The sequence below is a fragment of the Spodoptera frugiperda genome, chromosome 12 (assembly GCF_023101765.2).
Source record: "Spodoptera frugiperda isolate SF20-4 chromosome 12, AGI-APGP_CSIRO_Sfru_2.0, whole genome shotgun sequence".
NCBI classification, from domain to species: domain Eukaryota; kingdom Metazoa; phylum Arthropoda; class Insecta; order Lepidoptera; family Noctuidae; genus Spodoptera; species Spodoptera frugiperda.
In genome coordinates this window covers 478238-501747 of record NC_064223.1, presented here as the reverse complement: position 1 = coordinate 501747, position 23510 = coordinate 478238, and the positions used below count along the sequence as shown (strand labels likewise).

General features: G+C 36.3%; 3 protein-coding genes and 1 non-coding gene across 8 annotated transcripts in view; 3 read left to right on the top strand and 1 right to left on the bottom strand.

Annotated features, from left to right (window-relative positions):
* The first annotated feature begins 1306 nt into the window (after positions 1-1306).
* Positions 1307-5110, top strand: LOC118262274 (RNA-binding protein 1). 2 transcript variants are annotated; one of them, XR_007705817.1, is made up of 5 exons: positions 1307-1474; positions 1586-1794; positions 2895-2966; positions 3380-3914; positions 4263-4409. XR_007705817.1 is itself a non-coding variant. In XM_035573483.2 (5 exons), exons 2-5 carry the CDS (start codon positions 1586-1588, stop codon positions 4537-4539), a joined length of 435 nt encoding a protein of 144 aa, XP_035429376.1. In that variant the 5' UTR covers positions 1307-1474; the 3' UTR covers positions 4540-5110. The 2 variants fall into 2 exon arrangements, 1 of the variants encoding a protein (XP_035429376.1); XM_035573483.2 differs by lacking the exon at positions 3380-3914 and adding an exon at positions 4533-5110.
* On the top strand, positions 2322-2459 carry LOC118263212 (small nucleolar RNA SNORA53). Its single transcript, XR_004782575.2, has one exon. It is a non-coding gene; the product is annotated as a small nucleolar RNA SNORA53 (small nucleolar RNA).
* LOC118262455 (UDP-xylose and UDP-N-acetylglucosamine transporter-like) lies at positions 4519-8078 on the bottom strand. The gene is made up of 4 exons (XM_035573817.2): positions 7614-8078; positions 7136-7257; positions 6645-6912; positions 4519-5721 (listed from the first exon to the last, which is right to left on the bottom strand). The coding sequence occupies exons 1-4, from the start codon at positions 7779-7781 to the stop codon at positions 5362-5364; spliced, it is 918 nt and encodes a 305-aa protein (XP_035429710.2). The 5' UTR covers positions 7782-8078; the 3' UTR covers positions 4519-5361.
* A 2098-nt stretch (positions 8079-10176) lies between these two features.
* The window catches only part of LOC118262454 (uncharacterized), a 75986-nt gene continuing 62652 nt past the window's right edge, over positions 10177-23510 (top strand). The window contains exon 1 of one of the 4 annotated variants that reach the window (XM_035573816.2): positions 10177-10605. In XM_035573816.2, coding sequence (XP_035429709.1) covers positions 10545-10605 — 61 coding nt within the window. In that variant the 5' untranslated portion in view covers positions 10177-10544. The remainder of the gene's footprint in view (positions 10606-23510) is intronic. The other 3 variants (XM_035573815.2, XM_050697417.1, XM_050697416.1) reach the window with 3 other exon arrangements.

Here is a 23510-nt window from a genome sequence, read left to right as displayed (position 1 = left end):
ATATAGTTTAGAACCTTAGAAAGGACATAGGATAGTTTTTATTTGTTTTCTATCGTTTTTATTATTAGTATTTGTTGGGTATCGGCCGAGCGCTTCGGTACTGTTGTGGAAATAGTGTACTATAAGTCGTATGATTATTTGTCTGCAGTGGTCCTGCTGTTTCGTATATTCTAAATTGGTTTCGTTGTATTTGTCTATTAAAAAGTTTATTTGTTGGGTTTTCCTGGTTAAATTATTTAACGTAGGTTTAGTTTGATATCGATTATTAGTAGTTACTGTAGTTAGTTTGTTTAATAAAATTGTAAGTCTATAATTTATAAATTAATTAGATTTAAGTCGTTTCTTTTAAATTATTTAGTTTAAGTTTGGTTTGGCTTGGTATTATAGCATTGAGGATAGGTTGTAATATAATTTATTTTTTAATTGTTATAAATTCGTAATTCGTAGCTTTCTTTAATTCTTTAGTTTTAAGTTAGCTTTGATCTTAAGTTCGGAAAGATTATAATATTTCTTTAGTTTAAGTCCGTTTTTAAACTATTTTTTCAATGCCCTAAGTGAGTATACATCTATTAAATTCAAACGCAGAGCTCATTATGTTGATTTTTGAGGAGTTCCCTAGAATATTTTCCACATCTCAATTTTGAAGAGATCCCGCGAAATCGGGAATTTTGTGGTTAAAACCAAAAATTTGCCGGAAGTCACTATTCCACACGAACGAAGTCGCGGGCTATAATAAATCTGTAGAAGGGTCAATTCTGTTCATTGAAAATATAGAAAAAATAAATAGCAGGGTGCTACTGGGTCGATACCAAACCCAAATATGTGATTATTATTTTTTTGTCTGTCTGTCTATATATGTTCAGGCATCACGTGAAAACTAACGGTTTGATTTCGTTGAAACTTGGTATAATTAACTTATTATCCTGGACATAAAATAGGTTACTTTTTATCCTGGAAAAATACGTAGAAAAAAATCTTTATTTTTCAGTTTTATTCTGCTCAACAGCAGTAGCTCAATAGAGGGATCTCCTTAATTATTATGGGCCTTGCCGTATTTGGGTCCAATAGATATTTATAAGATGTCATTTTCACAGTTACTCAAAATGGAGAAATAAAACTTCCACGCGAAGACCGACATCCGCGCGGACGGAGTCGCGGGCAGAAGCTAGTCTATAATATAGTCTGTATTCATTCATTAAATCGTTCAATCAATGAGCCATGAAATGAATGAAATGAAGAAAAACAGAACGACGTGAACTTCGTTCAAGTCACCCTTCCTCTCTCTTTCCGTCGTATTCGTTCATTCATTCGTTATCGCGGCGAGGTACTTCCATTTCGATTTCCGTCATTCGTTATTCATTCCGTTTCGGACGTTTATAGAGGAAGGTTGTGAGCTAGTCAAATTAAAATCAGTACTCATTTTAAAGTGACTCTTTAAATCTATCATTGTCATTAAACCACTATTGAAATCAAAGTAAGTGCTAGTTTTAAGTGAAATTACGCAACCAATAATATAAGTGAAGTGATGATAACAAAATGGCGTCGAAACGAATAAAATATTACACGTTGCTTTTCTATTTTCCAGATGTCTCGCTACAGAGAATGGGACCTCTCTTGTAAGGTTTATGTCGGCAATCTTGGCACAAATGCGTCTAAATACGAAATAGAAAAAGTATTCTCGAAATACGGAAACATTAGGAATGTGTGGGTGGCGAGGAATCCGCCAGGATTTGCGTTTGTAGAATTTGAAGACCCACGTGATGCTGAAGATTCCGTACGAGGCTTGGATGGCACGTAAGTAATACTCAATTATTTCATATTCTTAGTTTTGTTCCACCATTTGTACTTCAGTGCCTATGTGCTTTTATAATACCGATCGAACCGAAGTTCATCCGCCATTTTAGTTTCACTTGACCCACTCTTGATGATGCTTCTGAATACTTTTACACTTTGTTACAATAGTATGTATTTGTACAAATCGAACAGTATATTTCTTGATAAAAGTACCTATAGACGATTGAAGGAAATCTAAAGGATTCATAAAAATACCATGCAAAGTAGACAGGTCGCTTCGAAAAGAAATACCGTCTGCGTGGTATTTTTTCTAAGAATCAAGTTTTTCATCCAACTTTTACGTTGTCTTATGTCTTTTCATTAGGAGATTGTTACATCAAAAGTATTATAATTTAACTGTTACCTATCTAGCTTAAAACCGAGTGCCTATTTCGCGTGACCTCGGTAAATAAACGATAGTAGAACGGTCATGGCGGCGACTGCCGATCGATAGATCGCGAGTTCAAACCTCAGTTCAACGGTTACTCTGCACGCTCCTTAGATCCGTTCCACCCTTAATGTGAAACGCTTGAGTCATAAGTGTGCTAGATCACGATACCTCCAGACTAAGACTGAGATGTGATATCCCCTAAATGGAATACCACTTGTCTTGGAATGGGGAACATTTTTGTTTTAAAAATCTTTATCAAGGTTTAAAACTTTCTTTTTTTAGTATGTATGCATCTTCAAACTTTGAAACTGAGAATTTCTAATAAATATTCTAGATTTCTACTTCGAAAATACTTAACACATCGATTTATTGTTCAGTTTTTACGATTGCATTTGCGTAATTCGTAGGTAAGTACCTAATTAAAAACTGTATTGAATACGTCCAGACGTTTTCTATCAGTAGTTAATCACCACATGATGTAATAATGGTTTTGCATTAACCAATGATAACGATGCTGCTGCTTTTGCGTTAAATCAAGGGTAGGTAAATTTAAATAGACTATATTGTCCGCCCGTCAGACTATATTTAAAAATTGGACAAAACATAAATGTACTTTTATTTATTGAAATTCGTAACATGTTATTTATTTTTTTCTTTATCTTGTTTATAGACGATGCTGTGGCACTCGCATCCGTGTTGAAATGTCTAATGGCCGCACAAGAAGAGATCGCCGATACTCCAGGTATGTCACATAGTAATTTGATCAGTTGTTAGAGTAGTTACCATTATAAATATACCTAAATGAAAAACAAGGGGAACTTCTTATAACATTTTCATGAGAATGAAAATAAATGCATCCTTACAACCAAAAAGAAAAAGGATAATGCTATAACTTCCTTAGTAACTGTCCAAACATGTAATCTCAGATGGGTGGGACAAGATTCAAATTGAAAGTCCATTAGTGATCATCATTAACAACTAAGTACCTCATTATTTACCTCGTAAGTCTAATTTGCAGTTAGCAAATGGACTTAAATTACATGATTTGCTTGCTTTTGAAGAATCAAAATGCTGTTAAATTAATCAAAGACAAGTAGTTAAGTAAGTACGTTGATCTGGAGATATTAAAAGTGGTGGGTGTTGGAACGTTTACAGGTCCATTTTATCAACCAACCACCAACACACCAACGACCTCACCACATGTCTTCACCACAACTACGGCTCGTTAACCAATCTGACATCCGCGAACGCCGCTCGCAACAACATCCCGCTCAACTTCTGCGATCGGCTCTCCAAACTTCTGCGCGCAGCCGACGTCTCCAACATCTGCGTCCCTATAACTTACCTCCTGACCGCCATCACCTAGTCCCCAACCGTAATCCGAACCTGGACTTGAATATAATGCATTATAGAGAGCCACACAGTGTAGGATCCTACAAACATCCTGAATGTCATTGCAACTCCTAATGCTTCACCGACTGCACACACTCGTCGTCACCGTGGCACCGAGCTAGAAATACAACCTAACGGCGATCAACTTCCCCGTGTTACCGCAATTTTTCTTGAAACTTCCAATTAATGCCACCGTTCGACGGAAGATAACATTGAAACTCGCCTCCGCCTCAGTAATATCCCTTCGGCCTCACAGCAGCCCCACAACGGTCAACCTTCGCAGGCTCACCATGTCTCGGTACTTTTTAAATCCTATACTTAGAACCTTACCTTGCCTATACTTAGAATTAGAGAAGTCGTGTTGGCGTTTGAGGTGTAGGTAACTAGGGATTTGTGTAATGTAGACTGTAATTAAATGGGCCCCCAATATCTAAATATTACCTACTCTAATTATACATGGGTACACAGAAGAGATGTCGACTCATTGAAGCGGTGAATAACTAAAAATTATTCATGCAGAAGGACCAAAAAATTGTAATAAATTTGAGCGTTGTTCTGTTGAAATTGCCCTGAGGTGTAGATGTTGCACTGTGTTTACGTTATGCGCAAAATTGGACGCATCATAATATTTTGTTTATGTCGATAGATCCCGCAGTCGCAGTCCACGAAGGCGTTCGTACTCCCGAGGCAGATCGGGATCGCCGCGCCGCTCCCCATCGGTCCGTCGCCGCTCGCCCTCAGTACGACGCTCTCGCTCCCGTGACCGTCGCAGCCGCTCTGACAGCAAGAGCAGGTAGGTATGTAGAACCCACGGATTCAGATATTTCTAGTTATACCATCTCACAGTGGGACAAACTTGAACTTTTTTGTTTGTGCTAAATATTTTTACTAACTTCGTCGTGTTTTCTTTTTTCAGACATTGAAGATGAGACTATGGCTTCTAAAGAAAAACTTGGACAAATACTGTAATATAAGTGATGTGATGTGAATAGAGCGATTGTGTGTATGAATCCAGTAGGCTACTACAACTATATTTTTAATCCTTTATGGTACAAGCAGCTTCTGTCTATTGTAGTTATAATTCGCTGTAAGGTTGTATATTTTTACTCCAATTAGATGGGTGTTTGTTTGAAAAATTATGTAAGAAAATCATTATTCTCTCGAATTGTTACTGGGTGGTTATTGAGGTCAGTGGTTTAATGATCCAAGCCACGGCTGAGGCTTTTATACCTTGGTTACCAGTCACATCATATGAGAATCCATAATTAGACTCTGAGGAAGATATTAGAAGCATTCTGTAGCCGTTTTCAATCATTAGATTGTTTACTTCACAGTGAAGATAATATCTACCTTGTAAAATGCTAAAGTTTTTTGAAGAAACACTCACGCCTTACAAAGTTGTATAATTTTTCTTTTGTAAGAATCAACACATATATACTAGATACACATAGTTACAAAATATTTTAAGATTACTAAATAAATGTGGAAATAATATCGAAATTTTTATTCTATTCTTATCCTAATTTACATAAAATATAAAATTATACCAAAACATTTATATAAATAGATATATGTATAACAAATACTTTTGATCATTACAAATAATTATAATTTAGACACCTATAAACTCTTAAAACATAAAAAGATCTATAAAGTCACAACACAATGACTCTCATTGCTACAATAATAATAATAAATTCGGCAGGAATGTCATGAAGTCAGTTCACAAAAAATACATAATAATATTACTTAGTCTTCATACTCACGGGTCTTTGCCGTCTAGCGGAGAAGAAGTCGAAATATACACAAGTGCCTATAGCGACTAACACAGTCCCAATAACGTGATAAACGTTCAAATTATTTTTAAATACAATCGTAGAGATCAATAGAGAAGCGAACTTTCTAAGAGTTAGTATGAATGTCACCGTGACTGAAGTTTCTTTGGTTGCTAGCTCATGTACTGAATGTGTACAATAGAACTGGGAAAGTATATTGAGAGCTATTAGCGCCCATGCTGCAAATGGCAGGATTGATGCAGTACTTAGCAGTTGAGGTGATAGTGTCAAGAACACAGGTAATGGAATTGCATGGGTGTAAAACAGCATCTGTAAAAGAAATTGTAGATTAATAATGTTGAAGTGCTTTAAAATGCATGGATTGGATTTGTGAATTGATGAATTGGCTTGATAAAAGATGTGGATCCAGCATGTTACACTCAAGAGTTAATTTCCGTCAGTCAATTTAATGATGAATAGGAACTAGGAAGTTTGGTCTAAAATCTAATCAAACAATACATTTAACAAATAACCGACGTGAAACAACGCTTGCGTTGTGTTCCCAATCCCCGATTCCCCAACAACCCTTAAATTCATAACCCCCAAAAGGCTGGCAACGCACTTGTAACGCCTCTGGTATTTTGGGTGTCCATGGGCGGCAGCGATAAAAAAATTACACATATACAAGATATGCGCGAAAAATTATTGCATGTTACTTGACATTCGAACACAATTTAGATTGTATTAAAATAAAATTTTTTTAGTAATCAAAATGAACAAAAATTATAGCAATTGCTCTGTAGTTTCGTAATTTTTAATTTTGTAGATTAGGTATAAGTTGTTAAAAACATTTTAATTGTCATCTTAATCACTGTTGTTTTACTTATGTTGCCTATCTTTATTTGCAATTAGTAAAATTAAAGTTAATAAAGATAACTAGAATTACCCATTATGTGATACTTGATAAGCTTCCTAGTACATAACACAATAAAACTTGTAGGTAAACATTATTTATCAAACATATTTCTTTGAAATCACTACTCATACATCTTTGGAATTGGCTGACTCAAGTAATATGCAATTCGCTATCAATATGGTGTAAATTTTTCAATACACTTTATTGTGTAACTGTTTGTTTTCCCAAATAAAGAAAAAGAACATAAAACATCTAATATTGAATTTGTCTAGGTAAGTAATTATTTATATTTAGTATCAAGAGTGGACATATATAAAAAAAGAGATGACAAACTTACCTCATTAGGATGTTTTCCATATCTAGAATACAGTCTCTCCTGCTGTAAACCGGTGAAAGCACCAGTTATCAGTGTGGCCAAGAGTATGGTGACTCCTATACACCAATACAGGAAGGTGCCTTTGTTCTCCTCGTCTGTAGGAGCACCACCATACATGGCCAGGGCCACTCCAGCACTGATTAGTATAGAACCAATGGCATTGTTCAGCTTTGGTAGTTGTTTTTTCACACAGCAGTAGACTAGCATGCTAGCGGGTGATGACGCTGACCTGAAAAATAATAAATGACTTTATTGCTTTGAAGGATTCAATAATAATTGCCACAGTAAGTCCTCTGTTGAACATAAGACCTCTTCTAAAATTGATGGTTGAAAGCAACCTGCATTAGCTATTCGATAAGATCTTTATTAGGACTTCAATCCTGGTCATGGATGATTAATATTTTTTAAATAATTCTTAAGTTAAATACTTTTTAGATTATAGAAGTACTTACCGTATAATCATATGCAATGTGGACGGCACATGCAGGGCATACACATAGTTATTAGCCACAGTAGTCACAAAGAAGAGGGTGACTAGTAGCACATACTGCCTTATAGGTATCTTTGGACCAACCTGGAATAAATAACAAGTTTCATATTAGTGGAATTGATAACAATTTTACCTAGCAGCAACACTGAATGTCCTTAGAGGAAATGTCCTAAGGCTAAGTAAATATTTAAATTATTTTTACACACTTATCCTTATTTGCATAAGTACCAATACCAAAATTACAGGTAAAAATGTGGTAAACATTTTAATGATTTCATTTTAAAACGAACAATTATTTTCAATAGACATTAATTTGATCATAAATTAAGTCAAGCGAGACTAAGGTAATGTAAAAGGAAAATAACACCATTAAATAGGTACCTATTTGTTACGAATGTAAAGCGTAACTGACGCAATTATTTCAGTACAAAATGACTCACCGTTCCCCATTTCGTTGTTACTATAAATCCTTGCAGGGAAATAAAGAAAAATTGTAAATAAGTTACTAAATTCGCACTGTTAGGCCAACTTGCCATTAGAATTTCCATAAGAAAAGCGCTAGCGCAACATCCCACGAATACATTAATGGTAGTACTCGAGACACCCATGATTAAAACTTTATTTTATCACTAGTTTAAATTATAGTTCAAAAATTCTAATAAGAATCACATTGGAAAAGTTGTAAAAAAAACTTCCCGTTCCCGAGTTTTATATTTTTCCCGGCGCCCGCGCACATAACTTGTCACAAATTACTATGGTAAAGTTTGACAGTGACATTTAAAGTTCAACAAGACGATTTTGTGACGTAAAATTCTACCGTACCGTCAATTTATTGGTAGGTTTCTTTCTACAAAATTCCTTTTGTATTGAGTGTAAGTGGCGTAAGGTCTATTTTCGTTTGATTCTTATCAAAGAGAGCCTGACGTGTTTTCGGAAAAATGTGGGTCGATCTTATGTGTTTGTGATTGAAGTCACGTACATTTGTCAGTAAGTCATTGGCTTAAGAAAGAGTTGCCAAGTATCTTTATTGTTCGTAAAGATGGTAATGAGTAAAATAAAATTACAGGGTACTTAATTTACATTTATTTAGTTATTTTAGGTATAATAAAAAGAAAGTGTTTAAAACTATGTACCTACAAATTGTATAGCTTTTAATCGTAGTATCTTACACGTTCCACATTCTAATATTAAGATTAAATAGAAAACTGACGTGAAACAACGCTTGCGTTGTGTTTCGTGTGTGAGTGTGAGGTTATCGGAGTCCTAAATACTCCACTTCTCAATCTTCCCAATCTACAATTCCCCAACAAGCCTTAAATTCCTAACCCTCAAATAACCAGCAATGCACCTCTGGTGTTTCGGATGTATGTGGACGGCGGCGATTGCTTATCATCCGTCAGTGATTCTGCACGATATAAGCATCAGTGATCCTGCTTTATAATAAAAAGAGAATAAAGTTTTGATCAGTTTCTATAAGTATGTAAACAAGAGACGGGAGGTTTGCTTTTGGCATTGAAAAACTACTAGCACATTTGAATAAAATAACTAAAATAACAAATAAATAACAATTTGAAAATTAATTGAAAAGTGGAGTGGAATCTTAACTGAATACGCTGGCAATACTATAATTTGCAAGAGTTGCCAAGTTTTTAAACAGTAAGTAGAATGGTAGATTAGCCATAGAACTAATATTAAAATAATTTTCCTGCTAGACACCGATTTATTACTTTTAACTAATGTACAATTGCACGATTGGCGCAATGACTGAACGAATGGCTGCTGTTTTACGTATCGCGGGTTCAATTCTACAATTAATGGATCGCTTTGAGAGTGGTTTTCTAGGTGTGGGTGTGCTGTGCCATAACAAATTCCAATCGTAAAAAAGCTATTGGCCACAATCATTCTAAAAGGGCCTTTAGGAAGTATTACATAAGTATTGATATTTGATAGGTAGTCTTTAAAATGCCAATAATTCAGAGGAAAGTACTAATTAATTTACATCAGTCCTATTTATATTTAAGTGGTAGGTATAATATAAGTCCTAAGTAGGTAACACTACTTACCTATAAATAAGTTATAGAGATTCGAATTTTGAAGTGAGCTCGATCGCATTCTCGCCCGTCATTGGTCGAGATTATTAACAATACTCGATTTTTTAAATTTAAAGTTACAAAATTAGCCTAGTTCTTTTTTTTTAAGGGGGGAAAATCATCCAATGACTTCTCCTGTCTTAGGCGAGGCAAGAGGGCACTTAAGGTGGCCGGAGATCGTCGCGCAATTTCCGACGTCCGGAGTGTCTCTCACGATGGCTGGGCCGTAAGGAGGTTCTTTCCTTTACGCGCCCCGCCTCCTCCTTAGCTAGCATGACTGCTTCACAGACGGAGAAATAGCCTAGCTCTAGCCGTACTTACAATACAATTTGAATTTGTGGGTAGACGTAGATATTCGGTGGCGTATCAAGACTGCATTAATTATTCTAATAATAGGTAGTCACGACGTGTATTTGTATTAATGGTATAAAATATAAAAATATCATTATGTAGGGAAGTAATTAGGAAATAGGAATTAAGTTTTAGCATATTTTGTTATTAAGTAAATAACATGAAGGTCGATTTGCGTTAGGTATGAAGTCGTGCAGAAACTAAATAAACAACGCTGTTATCACCTCCGGGCTAGGCTGTTGTTGTAAATAGGTAGAACCGTAGAACTGGAGTGTTCTAAAATTTCCTCTTGTTTGACATTAAGTAGGTATTTTAACCAAATATTTGGAGAAAATGAACCAACATATGGAACGTCAGTAGATTATAAAATACCTAAGTGATTAAGGCTTCTCTACCTATGTTACTCGTACTATGAGGAAATCCACTGCTGTATACTTGCTCTGTGCAGTTATATGGGTTCCTAAATACCTAGGCACTAGGCACTTATAACTGGATATTGTGTTATGGCAGCAATGGGGATCGTATCGAACAGCGGACTGCCGCGTCGCAACAACGTCAGTTGTACTCGTAGGTAATGGCGAACCGCCCAAACAAGCTTCGCGCCACAGCCGCGGATACCGGCCGAGTTGGTTGATCAACTATCAAGTCCGCCTCGCCGCGCGCACTCGCACGGACGTGTCGTGTTCTCGCGCCAAAATGGTCGCCTCATTCCGATTTCACGCATCGAACGCTTAAACTTTTCGATCGCTGTAACTTTAACTGTTATTTTTTTTACAAATCAACAGTTTTTAGTGGTGTGGGTGTTAACAAATGTGTTATAGTGACTGGTGATTGTATTTGTCAGTTGTTTTTATTTCAAATTTAATGCACAATGCAAACGGTTATTGTTATTGAGTCGTCAAGTGTGTACGAAATTGCACAGTTGGGAAAATGTTGACAGGATACCTATTCCTAGTGTTCTGTGTGCTTGTGTGCCTGATATTCCCATCAGGTAAGTTTGTTTTATAATTATACCGATATTTAAAACGACCTTCATATTTGAATAAGTTATTTTATTACAACCTGTTTTGCTAAATGTGTTTTGCAGAATTCTTAATTCGGTTTGCTATGAGGTGATTCTTTATCAGGTAGATCACGTTATTTAAGTAGCTGGGGCACCCAGTGTGCATGAACAATGTTCTTCTCAGTCAAAAAAATGTCTATTAAATAACTAGTTGTCTTTTATAAATTGCCATTAAATTAATTGTAGATAGTTTACCCACGTTAAACTAGGTAAGTAGATAGGTACCTACATGCCACATAATTGCCGGCCTGCCTGCAACAGTGCGTGACGTCTTTATTTCCTTCGCAGCCTTGCTAAATTTAATTAATTCCATTACAGTTCTCATTGTACAAAATAAATACTGATAACTGAACGCGTAACTGAATTATGAAAGAAACGTTAACTAATAGTGAAAACGCTAAGTTTTTACCTCATCATCATGCCTGTTTTGTCCAATGATGGAGCTTCTTCAACCTTTCTCATCCAACCACAGCCAACCAGATCTGCTATGCGGATATTCTCACTCCACGCGGTTTGCGACTGACGCGATTTCCACTTAGGACGGTCATTGGTTCTTCGACAAATGTGACCGGTCCACCACGACTTTAGCTTGCCAAATCTTTTTAGTTTAAACCTACCAAAATAAAAATTCCAAACACATTTTTGTCTTGTTAATGGTTTTCTTAGTAGATTTATTAGTAGAGGTAAATCGTATGTAAATTAATATACATAAGTTTTAAACAAACATGTCCCAAAATTACCTGGATTAAGTACCTAAGCACATTTATGTAAGTAGTAAATTAAGTAAACAAGCATATGACGAACATGATAACACACTTAGCCTCTGTCAAAAAAGAAGTTATTGAACTACTGAAAAGAGATCACCTTAATTTAAATATCGCACATTGATAAGAAGACCTATACTTACTTACACTACGAAAAAATACGTATTTTTGTTAGCAGTGCCATCTTAGCCTCCGAAGTTTGGTAAAACTTTAAATGCTTCTACTGAAAGAATAGCTTTTTTGGTTAGTGTCACTCTTCTTATCAATGTGCGAATATAACTACCGCAAATTGTATGCTGCACAACCGTGCGGTGAGCGGTGACGATAGACTGGAGTAGAATACTCTTAACCACTCTTAACGTGGGTGTCGCAATAAGCCGATTAAGGGACTACAAATACAACAGACATGCGGCAGCAGAGTTGCTTAAGTGTCCCGAATAAATCTGAACCTTGTAAACTGTCACTATGGTCTTCAAATCTTCTGCCAAACGATTATGGCAAATTATCTTGAGAAGATGAGACTTTTTTTACGTTTGTTAGGTCGACGTTTGGCCGCTATCTCGCCTGATGGTAAGTGATGATGGGCCTAAGATGGAGCACGTCTGCCCATAAGCAACCTATTCACTCGGGCTTTGAAGTGCTGCAGTGAACTGTCCCGACACGACCTAATTAATGATGATGAGTAATAACCCTTCGAAAGAGTTTTGTAAACTAACGAAGATCGAAGTCTTCGGTTGTCTACGAGTCTAAGTACCAACATGAGAAATATTATTGAGATCACATTATGCATGGAGATAATTGTATAATTGATACAAGGAAAACCTATTGTTTGTTAACTAGTTAACAAACGGGGTGGGAAGTATGTTAGAAAAACAGTGCGAAGGTTAAAACTATAAAAAAATATATTGCAAAGGTCTGTACTAAAAGATAACGACACAGTTTAGAATAGATATATTTATGGCCGATAAAGTTGGGGATTTGATAATGCCTTGTTCATTAACAGCCCATGGTAGTCCACAAGCTGGATTTCTTGAAAAATAATGAAAGCTAAACCCACACTGATTTACTTGATCCTCCCCAATCCACGCAAATACCTTGATGAAAATATAAAATAATTAACCGCCTAACTAATTTGATTAGATTTACATTTAGATTTCAGCCATGATCGTCCCACTGCAAGGCAAATGCCTCCGTACCTTCCTTCCATTCCTTTCTGTCTAAAGATTTTTGCGGGCAATACTTGTCATAGATGTCGAGTTCGTCCCGCCATCTTCTTTTGGGCCTGCTACTAATTTGATTGGCTATAGAAAAATACGAGTAACGCACCCAGAGCGAAGAGGATTAGACTATTGAAGTGATGTGGACTAAACTGATTATAATGCTCATGGAAGTCTAACAACAATTACAAAAAGCTATAAAAAAAGCATTACATTTAAAAATAGACGCAAGTCGTTACTATTTTGATCACGTCCTACAATTTATGGTCAGCTACCACTACCATTATGTGCAAACATTGATTCAAGTACGGTACCTACCTAACTAATTGTATCGTGTTAAACATTTCGACATTTTGCAGTAGTGGTTAACATTTTACAACGTTCATAGAACCTCGAGGATATCACAAAAACATCGTTCAATCATAGGTAGGTAATTGGATTTGTATTAGGCACCGGAAAATGGCAATCTATCAGGTGTCGGAACAGCTTCAAGTACCTATTTTATTTCGCTATTGAGTTCGCAAAAATGTATGTTCCCAAAGAATATTTCAATTGATATGATTGTGGGTACAATTGTAGATGGTTTTAATGGCATTGCTAACAAAAGTGACAAGCCGTGTTAGAAACAAATGGACTCATCACGCCCAGGGCCAGTGCCACGCGCCAAATGGCACGAAGGAACGTAATAATATCCAAAATAGATGTCGTCAATTATTTGCTTAAACGTCATCCAGTAGACAGTGGAAGTAAACAGATAAAAACATTGAAAATCTTTAGAGATACTGAACTAAAAGAACAATATCACATACTTTTATATAGTAGTAGTAGTAAATATTTCATCCGAATCAATCGGTTTGTGATTACATTCAAAGCTAGTTGTGCGCCACAACGCAGTATTAGGAGTTTTGGGAGATAACTAATCGGCTACAAATTGCAGAAAATAGTCTCTTTTTAAATGTTTACTAAGTACTCGAATCTGAAACAAAATTGAATGAATAATAAACAAGTAATTTTCGCAATGCATTAAACTAGTAAACACAAGCAACCGAGCCAGTTGACAACGCTCTATTTTTGCTCGCAAGAGGAGTGAACTCACAATGTTTCCTGCCAAGATTTCAATAACAAACAATGTGTTTTGAAACAGTCCCACGTGCAGACAGCGATGTCTGATTCAACATTGTTATACCTATCAGTGAAATTGTTACAATAAAAATAAGTGAGATAATTATAACAGAACTATGTCATTGAGTACTTAGAAGGAAAATGATATTTTTAAAGTGGAGAAAGCAGTTAAAGATACGGTACTTGGGTTTGTGCCTATTGTGTTGTAATAGGGCTTTCCTTTGGTCGGTTAACATGGTGTGTATCGTCACGCCTTTTATCCCCGAAGAGGTAGGCAGAGGTGCACATTACGGCACGTAACTAATGCCACTGTACAATGTCACCCACTTTTCACCATATGTGTTTAAGTCCCAAAGTAATAGTAGACTCTACTGTTAACACAGTTGGTTGAAAGTTAAAATTAGTTATACATATTTATTTAATTTTTGAAGTTTTTGTAATGTCACCCACAATAGGTACCTAGTAGTCGATTAACAAATTCCAGGAGATGGATTACTATATTTTGTATGAATAAAACTGTGCTACCGCTGTTAGGAATATGGTGTTCTTGGCGATTCAGTTTGAAAAAGGTCTTGAAGACTTTGAAGACTTGAAGAAGAAGGAATTGAAGACTTTGGGAATATAACTGGGTCTACGGTAACCTCACTCACAAAATAGAACACAACGCAAGCACGTCGGTTTTCTGTGAGGCCGTGGTATAACTCCGGTCGAGCCGGCCCATTCGTGCCGAAGCATGGCTCTCCCACACTTAAAATGTTGCTTGTCTAAATAACCGCCAATATTATTTTGAGAAGTGACTTAGTACTAGACTAGCATCACTAATTACCTCAATGCAACATCTTGCCAAATCTCAGGAACTGACGAAGATTTCCTCCAAAGATTATACGCTTTCGACTTATATAACCAATTTTCAATACCTATCTAGAAATTTAGTAGTTACAAAGTATGGTCACTGATGCATAATCTATTTTTAAGTAGTTAATCTTGAAACAGATAATGTGGTGCAACATCGTTCACCGCTTGCTGCACATAATTATGAGTCCCAGTCGTGACTCAAAACAATTCGAGCAATCACGAAGAGTTCCATATTAACTGTGTATTCTAATTAACACCTAATTATTCTAACCTCTCGTCTGACGGTATATGAGACATAATAGAAAACACATTGTGTCTCGCGTGGATCTGCGTTCCATACCAAGGGTTAAACTTATATCATTAATGTCTTTTAACCCGTGGTATGCTGGAGCGCAGATCTACGCCAGACACAATGTGTTTTCTATTATTTCTCATATAGTTACCCGCAGACCAAAAGTTAAAATACTAAAAACGCATTTTTACAATAACTATCGTGAGACATACTAAATTGACTAAAAATCACGATTTACTCACGTACATTAATAGAGAAAAGCTCTACTAGTTTCGAGTCACAGAGGGACTCTTCATCATGAGCAGCGTGTAATGTACGTGTGTGAACCGCGATATTTAGTTAATTTACTAAAAACATCTTCATCATACTAGTGTTTAGTTTCGTCTAAGGAATCTTCCATAATTACGATAAGGTTTGTAAATATACAGGGGACCTTGAAAACTATCAACGATTGGAAAACAATTCATGGCGTGTATTGTACAATTAACCTCAGAAACAAGGTGTCAATTGAAGACAACATCATCACCAGAACAACTAGAGGTCAATGCTCTTGAACTAAATTATTAAGTACTTTGTAACGCAAAGGCACCGGTTACCGACCGACCTCCTCGATCCGACCATTTTAGTTCTTTTACGCTAATTTGTGTATTTATCGCGCGAAAGTCTTGACAACAAGCCTTAATTAATACATTAATTCATCATACACCTTCAGTCAAAACTTGGGTTTTGTGGGTTTAACACACATTCCGACTATCCCACAAAATCTAAAGAAGGTGCAGTTTGCGTAAATTTTAATGCGAAAAAAACATAAATCAGTGAAATAAAAGATCTCGATTTTGGCGATGATCACTCGGGTAAACAAGGAATGTATTTACTTTATGTGATTTATTGGTTCATTGAGTCCTTATAATTTCAATATTCATACTAAAATTCCTTGTTTTTATAGATTTATCGATAAATTAATGTTGGACGGAATGAGGAGCCCTACAAAATAACGACGTACCGAATACCGACCAAATTGGTCGGTAAACGGAATTTTAAGGTTTATGAATGACACTAATTTTCTGTAACGTGGGTTGTTTTGGGAGTGTTTTGTGATTAGTTTCTTATTCTTAAAGCTATCCTTAGATAATAGACCGGTATCCGACCTATGCTAACTATAATGGATTCTTTGTAATTTACGTTTCAAATTGACATATTTCCGATTTATTTACGATTCCTTCACAAAGACTTGCTAGAAGTAAACCTTTATATTTTATGTTTATTTCGAAGAATTTCATGAATACGATATTGTTACAACTTAATAAGTAATAGTAGAGTAGAAAGTAACTAAAAAAAATGGTATAAATTTCGGTTACGACGTTTTATTATACAAATACTGGTTTGATCGTAGTCTGGATACGATTTGTTTCCCTGTCCCTTGTTCCGACTAACTAAGGGAATATAGGTTTTGGTGTTTTTTTTAAATTACATTATAAGCACATCATCGGTAAGTCATCGGGATGAACGACAAAAACGTTAGTAATAGGTATAGTACTTGTACGTAATACCTACGACACATAATGTTCCGAAAATAACTACGGAGGTATATTGTACCTACAAGTAGTAAAGTAAATAAAATAAGTACCTACCATATGTACGATACAATCATAGTATGTAATGTATGGGTACATACAAAAGTTTAGTCACGAATTTACCTAATTACGTATCTTAATAATAGGTATCTACCTATAGGTACTTCAAGACCATTCGCATTAAACCAAAAATTTCTTTATTAGGCATAATAAATTAAGATCGACATGATGTAGGTAAATCTTATGCTGAAGTACTAGGAAACTTAATTAAAAAATAAATAACTACCTACACGGTAGGTAGAAAAGTAGGCGTCGCATTGTGTGTTCTCTGCTTACATCTCCGAGTGTTAAAAAACGTAATGTTATGTTAAATTTAAAAATACATTATCGTAATTTCAGTATCGAATCCAAAAACAATGCGTGAATAGTTTTAGAAAAATTGTTGTTTTACGAATTTCTACTCTACTGCTAAGATATAGAGTTGATTTTACAATGTGCGTTTGGGCCGGTCGGACTCAGGTTCCTGAGGAGTCGGTATCACGGACATCTGTCGGCAGTCGGTCCGTATACGGGGACTTTAGTATTTTTCCAAGCTTAGAGTTTAAATCGAAATATAGGTATAAAATAGTCGTAAAAGGGCAAAATTATGAACATATTTCTAATTCATAGTTAATATACTTTCGGAAAAGCATTTTTTATTATACGATGTTGAATATTTTGTTTATCTTTTGGAGGATTTTGTTCGCCGCGCCCGATCACCGGTCGGTATTCGGTGCTTTTGCGTTACCTGATTTTTTTATTTGTGTTTATCGGTCTTGATTCTTGATAGAAGATTGTGTTTGGTGACGTAAAATATTAAAGATAACTATTTTCTTTTATGTTTTTGCATCCATACCTACTGTAGGTTTTTTGTAATCTGGAGCTGCGGATTAACTAGCTGGTTTACCGGGGCACCGGATCGAAGAACAGGAGTAGGAACGGGTGGTATTCAGACGCTCTCTCTCGCGTCGCCTAAGGCAGGAGAAGTCATTGGATGATATGCCCCCTCAAAAAAGATCATCCTGTGTCCTCCTCTAAACTCCTCAAAAAAGCGTAACATCAATCCGTTACGCAATGCTGCTATTCTCTACAACCAATAGTTGGTTCCATTGTATTGCTTTCTGTCGACACCAGTAACGGGATAATGTTATATTGGTTGGGATTGGACCATCCATAACGTACCAGTGCAGAATACGTACAAATACGGAGACTGACGATGGAATTCAAGATCCGTCGCCAAGTGTGCCAACAAGCGGTTGACCCGGCATCAAGCATGGCGGCCCATTCGCCTGAGAATCAACACATGGGAACACAATCGTTACACATACCCTTTATCACTATATACTGTTGTTTTTTACAACATTTTATACATGATCATTGTATTATTTACCCCAAATACAAGATTTTAATTGCAATAAAGTAGGTCGGCTTCGCAGACAACTTTTTAGTAAGAGCCGTTATCAAGAACGAGACGATTTTTATGTGAGAAAACGATGATGTGGAGATAAATTTTAATGAAACTGGGCGTCGAATATTATTATAACGTTTGAAACTTTCTTTAGACTAGCAGATTAACCTAGATCCCGTTCTTTTTTCAAATGAGTACATGGCAACTGCTAAATCACGTTGGTGATGATTCCTTTACTAATATAACTGCCTGAACCTGTTGAACTCTGGTTTCCAACCACCTACCAAGCGCAGAGATTATGACAAGCCTTATGCAGAGATGGCTTTATTTATTTTTTTTTTTGAGAGGGAAATCATCTAATGTATTCTCTCCTCGCCTTGGGCGAGGCTAGAGGGAGTGTCAGACTCTTACTAACTAAAAACTACAGAGTTCCTACTCCTGCTCTTCAAACCGGAGCCCCGGTAACCTGCTAGGTAGACCGAAGTTATGCAGTGGAGGTCTACAGTCTAACAGGGCACTTTCACGACCTGTCAATGGACTGTAAAACGCTCATAAAATACATAATACGAATTCTGTAAGAAACTACATGACTAAGTCATAGTAAACAGAACAGCAACAGTTGATTGTTTCAATCCGACTCGTATTTAAACAGATGTTTCGTATTTACATAGAGTATAAACGACAGAGATAACCTCTGCGCGCCAGGTATATAATGTGCTACTTTCACTGGCGGTTACTTACGCAATTAACGCGAAGGATATTAAAAACAACTAACTACGAGAATACGTCATGATTTATGTTCACTTTTTCGTTAACGAGGTAAACTAGTTTTTTAGTCAGCTGTGTCCTGTGTCTGAATTGGTTGATATTACCTTACGTAAACGTAAACTTAAATAAAAGAATACTAGAAATATTCCAATCTGGCCTTTTGAGTGTATCTATCGATACATCACAGGAATAGTTGCTTAGGGTACTTAGGGAATTTTACTTAGATAAGACCCCTTTCTGGCCTACGTCAACAACTATCGCTTGTTCGTCCGTTTCGACTAGTGCTAAGCTATGTGTACCAATGAATAGTATACCATGATTGGGGTAATAATATAATACCATAGTACTAAATTACTAATAATATGTTTGGTGGAAGTCAAACGTATCCACAGCAACGTAGCATAGCACATCTCAGGTGGAAAAGCATTTCTAAGATAGCTGTGCGTACTGTATTATGCAGCATATTTTCAGCATAAGTATATTGAACAAGCTATTCTGCTTGTGTACACAACCTTTTCCAAAACACAAGGGTGTTCCGAATGAACGCACCTGAACTTTCAGAGGGCATCGCGATAAAATTATAGCAATTAGATATTAACTATAAGTAGCTCATTATAAAAATATTATCAACGTAATCAGTTAATGTCGGTCACATACTCCCGACCTTACCAACCTTCCACAGAAGTCAATGTCGATTCTGTTTTCCATGTATGTATCAGAGATATTGTAAAAAACATTTTTTAAAAAGAGTAACGATGGAGTTTCTTGCTCGTTCTTCTCCATTCGAAGCTACACTTTGGAACGAGCGCCTAGCTTCACTGATAGACAGACTGACGGACAATTCAATTTGACGTTTCAAAAGTGCCTTATTTAGGATTAATTGAAATAAATGCTTTGACTTTGACTCTGACATGTTTTTTTATGAATTCAGTGACCTCTTTCCATGTCACGATGTTTATCTACGAGATTTCTAATATATTTTTACTGTCAAACACTTACGAGTGTTTTGCCCTCGAAAATTTCACCTTCTAACAAAAATAAATGTTTCGTGAGCTCGTTTGTGGAGAAAAATAAGGTGAATGGTGATAGGTAGTGCTATTTATTTTAGTTCTGTATATTATGTATATGTAGTATTTAGGTTATTTATTTTAGTTCTGTAGCGGGCGAATTACGATCATATTGGTGTTGGACTAAATACTCGGTGATTTATTATATGTTTGGTCATTTACAAATAAAAAAGATTTAAAATTATAATAAAAATCATTTCATCTTTTACAGCCAATTTCAATAAGCCAAGTTCTAAACAAAATGTGTCAAAATTGTATCTCTAATAAGCAAATCTACAGATAGATAGGTTATTGAAATTGACCGTTAATCGAACGCAAACTACATTTTTTTATACCTATTCCATAATCATTGGCAGTTGCATTTTATACAAAGAAATAATACAGCACATACCTACACGTCCTCACTGATATAATAAATAAGCCCACAGTCATAACATGCCACATATTATTATGATACATAATAAAGAAATATATAAATCAGCCATTTCTGCCTTGAAGATTAACTCTGGAAGACGTATAAGTGCATTGACCCCGACCTCGAGTTTGTGTGAACCCGTATAACAGCTACTATCCTCTGAGCCGTATCTTACTATAGCCCGGTACAATAGTAAACAAAGTTCGCAGCTTCGCAAACAACACTAAATATATCTTCACGGTCGAATGCCTATCATTTACGTTCACTGATTATGTCATTCACGTATGGGACATGCCTGGCTTCTGAATCCATGATACATAGATAGAGGAACGTCTTTCTATTGGAATACAATGGCCGACTAAGTATAGCCCCAAAGACATAATGGTTCTGTTTACATTGAGCGCATAACTTGACTTCTATAACATTTGTAAAGGTCCAGAAAATTCCTTGTGCTTTGGTTTTGGTCGTTTTATCATCTTCCTTGAGCCGTGTTCCTCATTACTAAAGGTTAGGAATGACCATCCTCATTGAGCACCTCACCATATTTATCATAGTCAGCTAGCTATATTAATAAAAGACGTTCTATAGTTGTCGCAATATACTATACAATATAGCTACCTATTTAACTGTAATTTCAGCAAACTAGCCATCGATTAACTGATTTTAACGATGTATTCTACTTTCATCTTTCCGGAGCTTCGGACTTCCTAGCGGGTATACTGGGGCACCGGCTTAAAGAGCAGGAGTAGGAGTAGGAGGATGCAGGAGCAGGTTTTTAGTCAGTAAGAGTCTGACACTCTCGCCTCGGCCATAGCGAAAGAAGTCATTGAATGATTTTCCCCCTTAAATAAAACCTTATTTTTTGACCAGAGTAAATGTGAATTAAGACACAGTTGCATATTATTATCCTCTGCAAACGTTCCTAACTAAATCTTATTGACATAATCTGACTATGTAATCTTTGGCGCCAAGCTGTGAGACGATTTATGTCACTTCGTGCTAAGAATGGATGTGTATCCAAACAATACCGCAGTAACTTAATCAGTAATAAACTTCTCAGGCTTGACTAACCGGTTTAGTTAATTAGTCATTAAACGTATCAACAATTTGAAAGATTCATATCTCCTAGATAATGATCCTGAGTTCATATTTAATATTAACTTTTCGCTTAAGTAACCTTCTTGTTGATGCTTAGTGGCATTTCTTTAAGTTTCTAAGTGGCCTTCGTATCTATTTCGATTAATTTAAGACCTTATTTCTTTTGGAATTAGGTCTTATTCACTATGCACCTGGACTACCTATGAATCCTTACATTAAATCTGCTACAAACAGAAATTGTCAGCCATCTTGGGTTTAAAAACAGTGATCCAATGAACTCATGCCTGCCTCTTTTTAGAGGGGAAAATCATCCAATGATTTTTTTCGCCTTAGGCGAGGTGAGAGTATCAGACTCTTACTGACAAAAAACCACCCCGTTCCTACTTCTGCTTTTCAAGTCGGAGCCCCGGTAAACCCGCTAGGCAGTCCGCAGCTCATGAACACTTGTCTAGATTACATTCTTTGAAACATGTCCTATTATCTCTACGTACCATGAAGTCCTTGTGAAGCAATTAAAAGTTCACGCTGATAACGTTAGTCTGTATCGTGGAGGTACACGTGTGCTGCGCAGGCGCATACGGTTGCACAAGTCCACGGTGACGTCACAATTTTATTAGCTACTTACTAATTGCTAATTGGCCTGCTTGATTTAAAGGTCAAGATGTTTATTTATCATAATTATGTAGATTAGGTTTTTCTTAATTCATGGGAGGTACCTTCTATTCAAAGCTGGTCTTGTTCAGCATTTTTGCTCACTTTGATAAAATTTTTTGCCATGTCTTCAAATGCTCTTCTTCTTTTCGATTGGTCTAAGCAGTTTTAAAAAGCTATGTAATAGGATCAGACGCTGGAGCCTCATTTGAGTACTGAAGATTAAATTTGGTGTAGTATTTATATTAAAAATTTAGATTTAAGTTAACCTAGGTACTTCTGTTAGGGATACTAACAACTTCTGAAGTACAAACTCCTCGCGTCAGTCGTTATGGTTTATAAGTACCAGCTCATCCTGTGTTAATTCTGGTCACCTCCCACGTGGCTTACCGTCCGGAAAGGACATCATCAAGTGTGCACATATTGATGAGAATGATGAGGCATAGCTCAGAATAATGATGTCCCATATTTTTTCTCTTGTTTATTCAATTATTTACGCAGTTGATTCCTTGTGATTCATATTGCAGGTTGCCATATTTGCATTTAACAATGTACTAAGCTTATTTGCTGTAGTGACTAGTGACGGGTATGATTGTATAAACTTTAGTTCAACGTCACTTCTTTGGAGGACATTTTGGAGATTGTCGAGTTAGAAGCGCTTGTGTAAGAGATACAAAACATTCTGCTATAACTATTATTGGTTAGCTAAGCTTTGTGTTTTGAATGGAAACCCAGTCTTCTTGTTATTTTTCTTCCTGACCTTTTCTTTAGGTTACTGGAGTCTGACCTGGAGCCGCGGACTAACTAGCTGGTTTTGAGGCTTCGCCTTGAAAAGCAGAATTAGGAACGGGTAACTTCTTCTCGCCTCATCCAAGGCGGGAGAAACATTGGATGATTTTCGCCCCCAAAAAATAATAATAGTTGGTGTCGGAACGTGATCTTTTTCCATTCTCTCCTGTCAGGTGGCAGGCGTCATCCTATCACACAATCCTTTCTCTTTCATAACATTCTTCTCACAACCTATCCAATCTAGACACACGGCAGTGTGTCCGCCAAGTTCGAGCAAAAAACCGACACACCGGCCGTGGGTTATATTACACGAACCATTTCGGGCCAAGTTCGACCCACCTATAACTCAAAATCTATTTAATCTACGCATATGAAATTTCTAGTATCTGTCGAGATCTACTTACTTATCTAAAATACAAAATTTCATTAATGTACCTATTGTAGGTCTTGAGATATTGACGTCAGAAAATCGCTATTTTTACTATACACTCACTGACTGACTCACTCATCAAAAACCTAGACCACTTCCAATGGTCGTATTGACTTGAAATTTGGCATGGAGGTAGGTCTTTAGGTCAAGGTAAAGGAAAAAATCTGAAAATGGCCAAGTGTGAGTCGGTTTTAAAAATAATGAAGGTGTAAATTCATACCCCTAAGGAACTAAAACAAAAAAATTATCTATATCTTCCAATGGTCGTACCGACCTAAAATTCGTTACGAAGGTTTGTATTTAGTCAAAGTAAAGTAAAATAAGAAAATAAACCTTACAAAAAT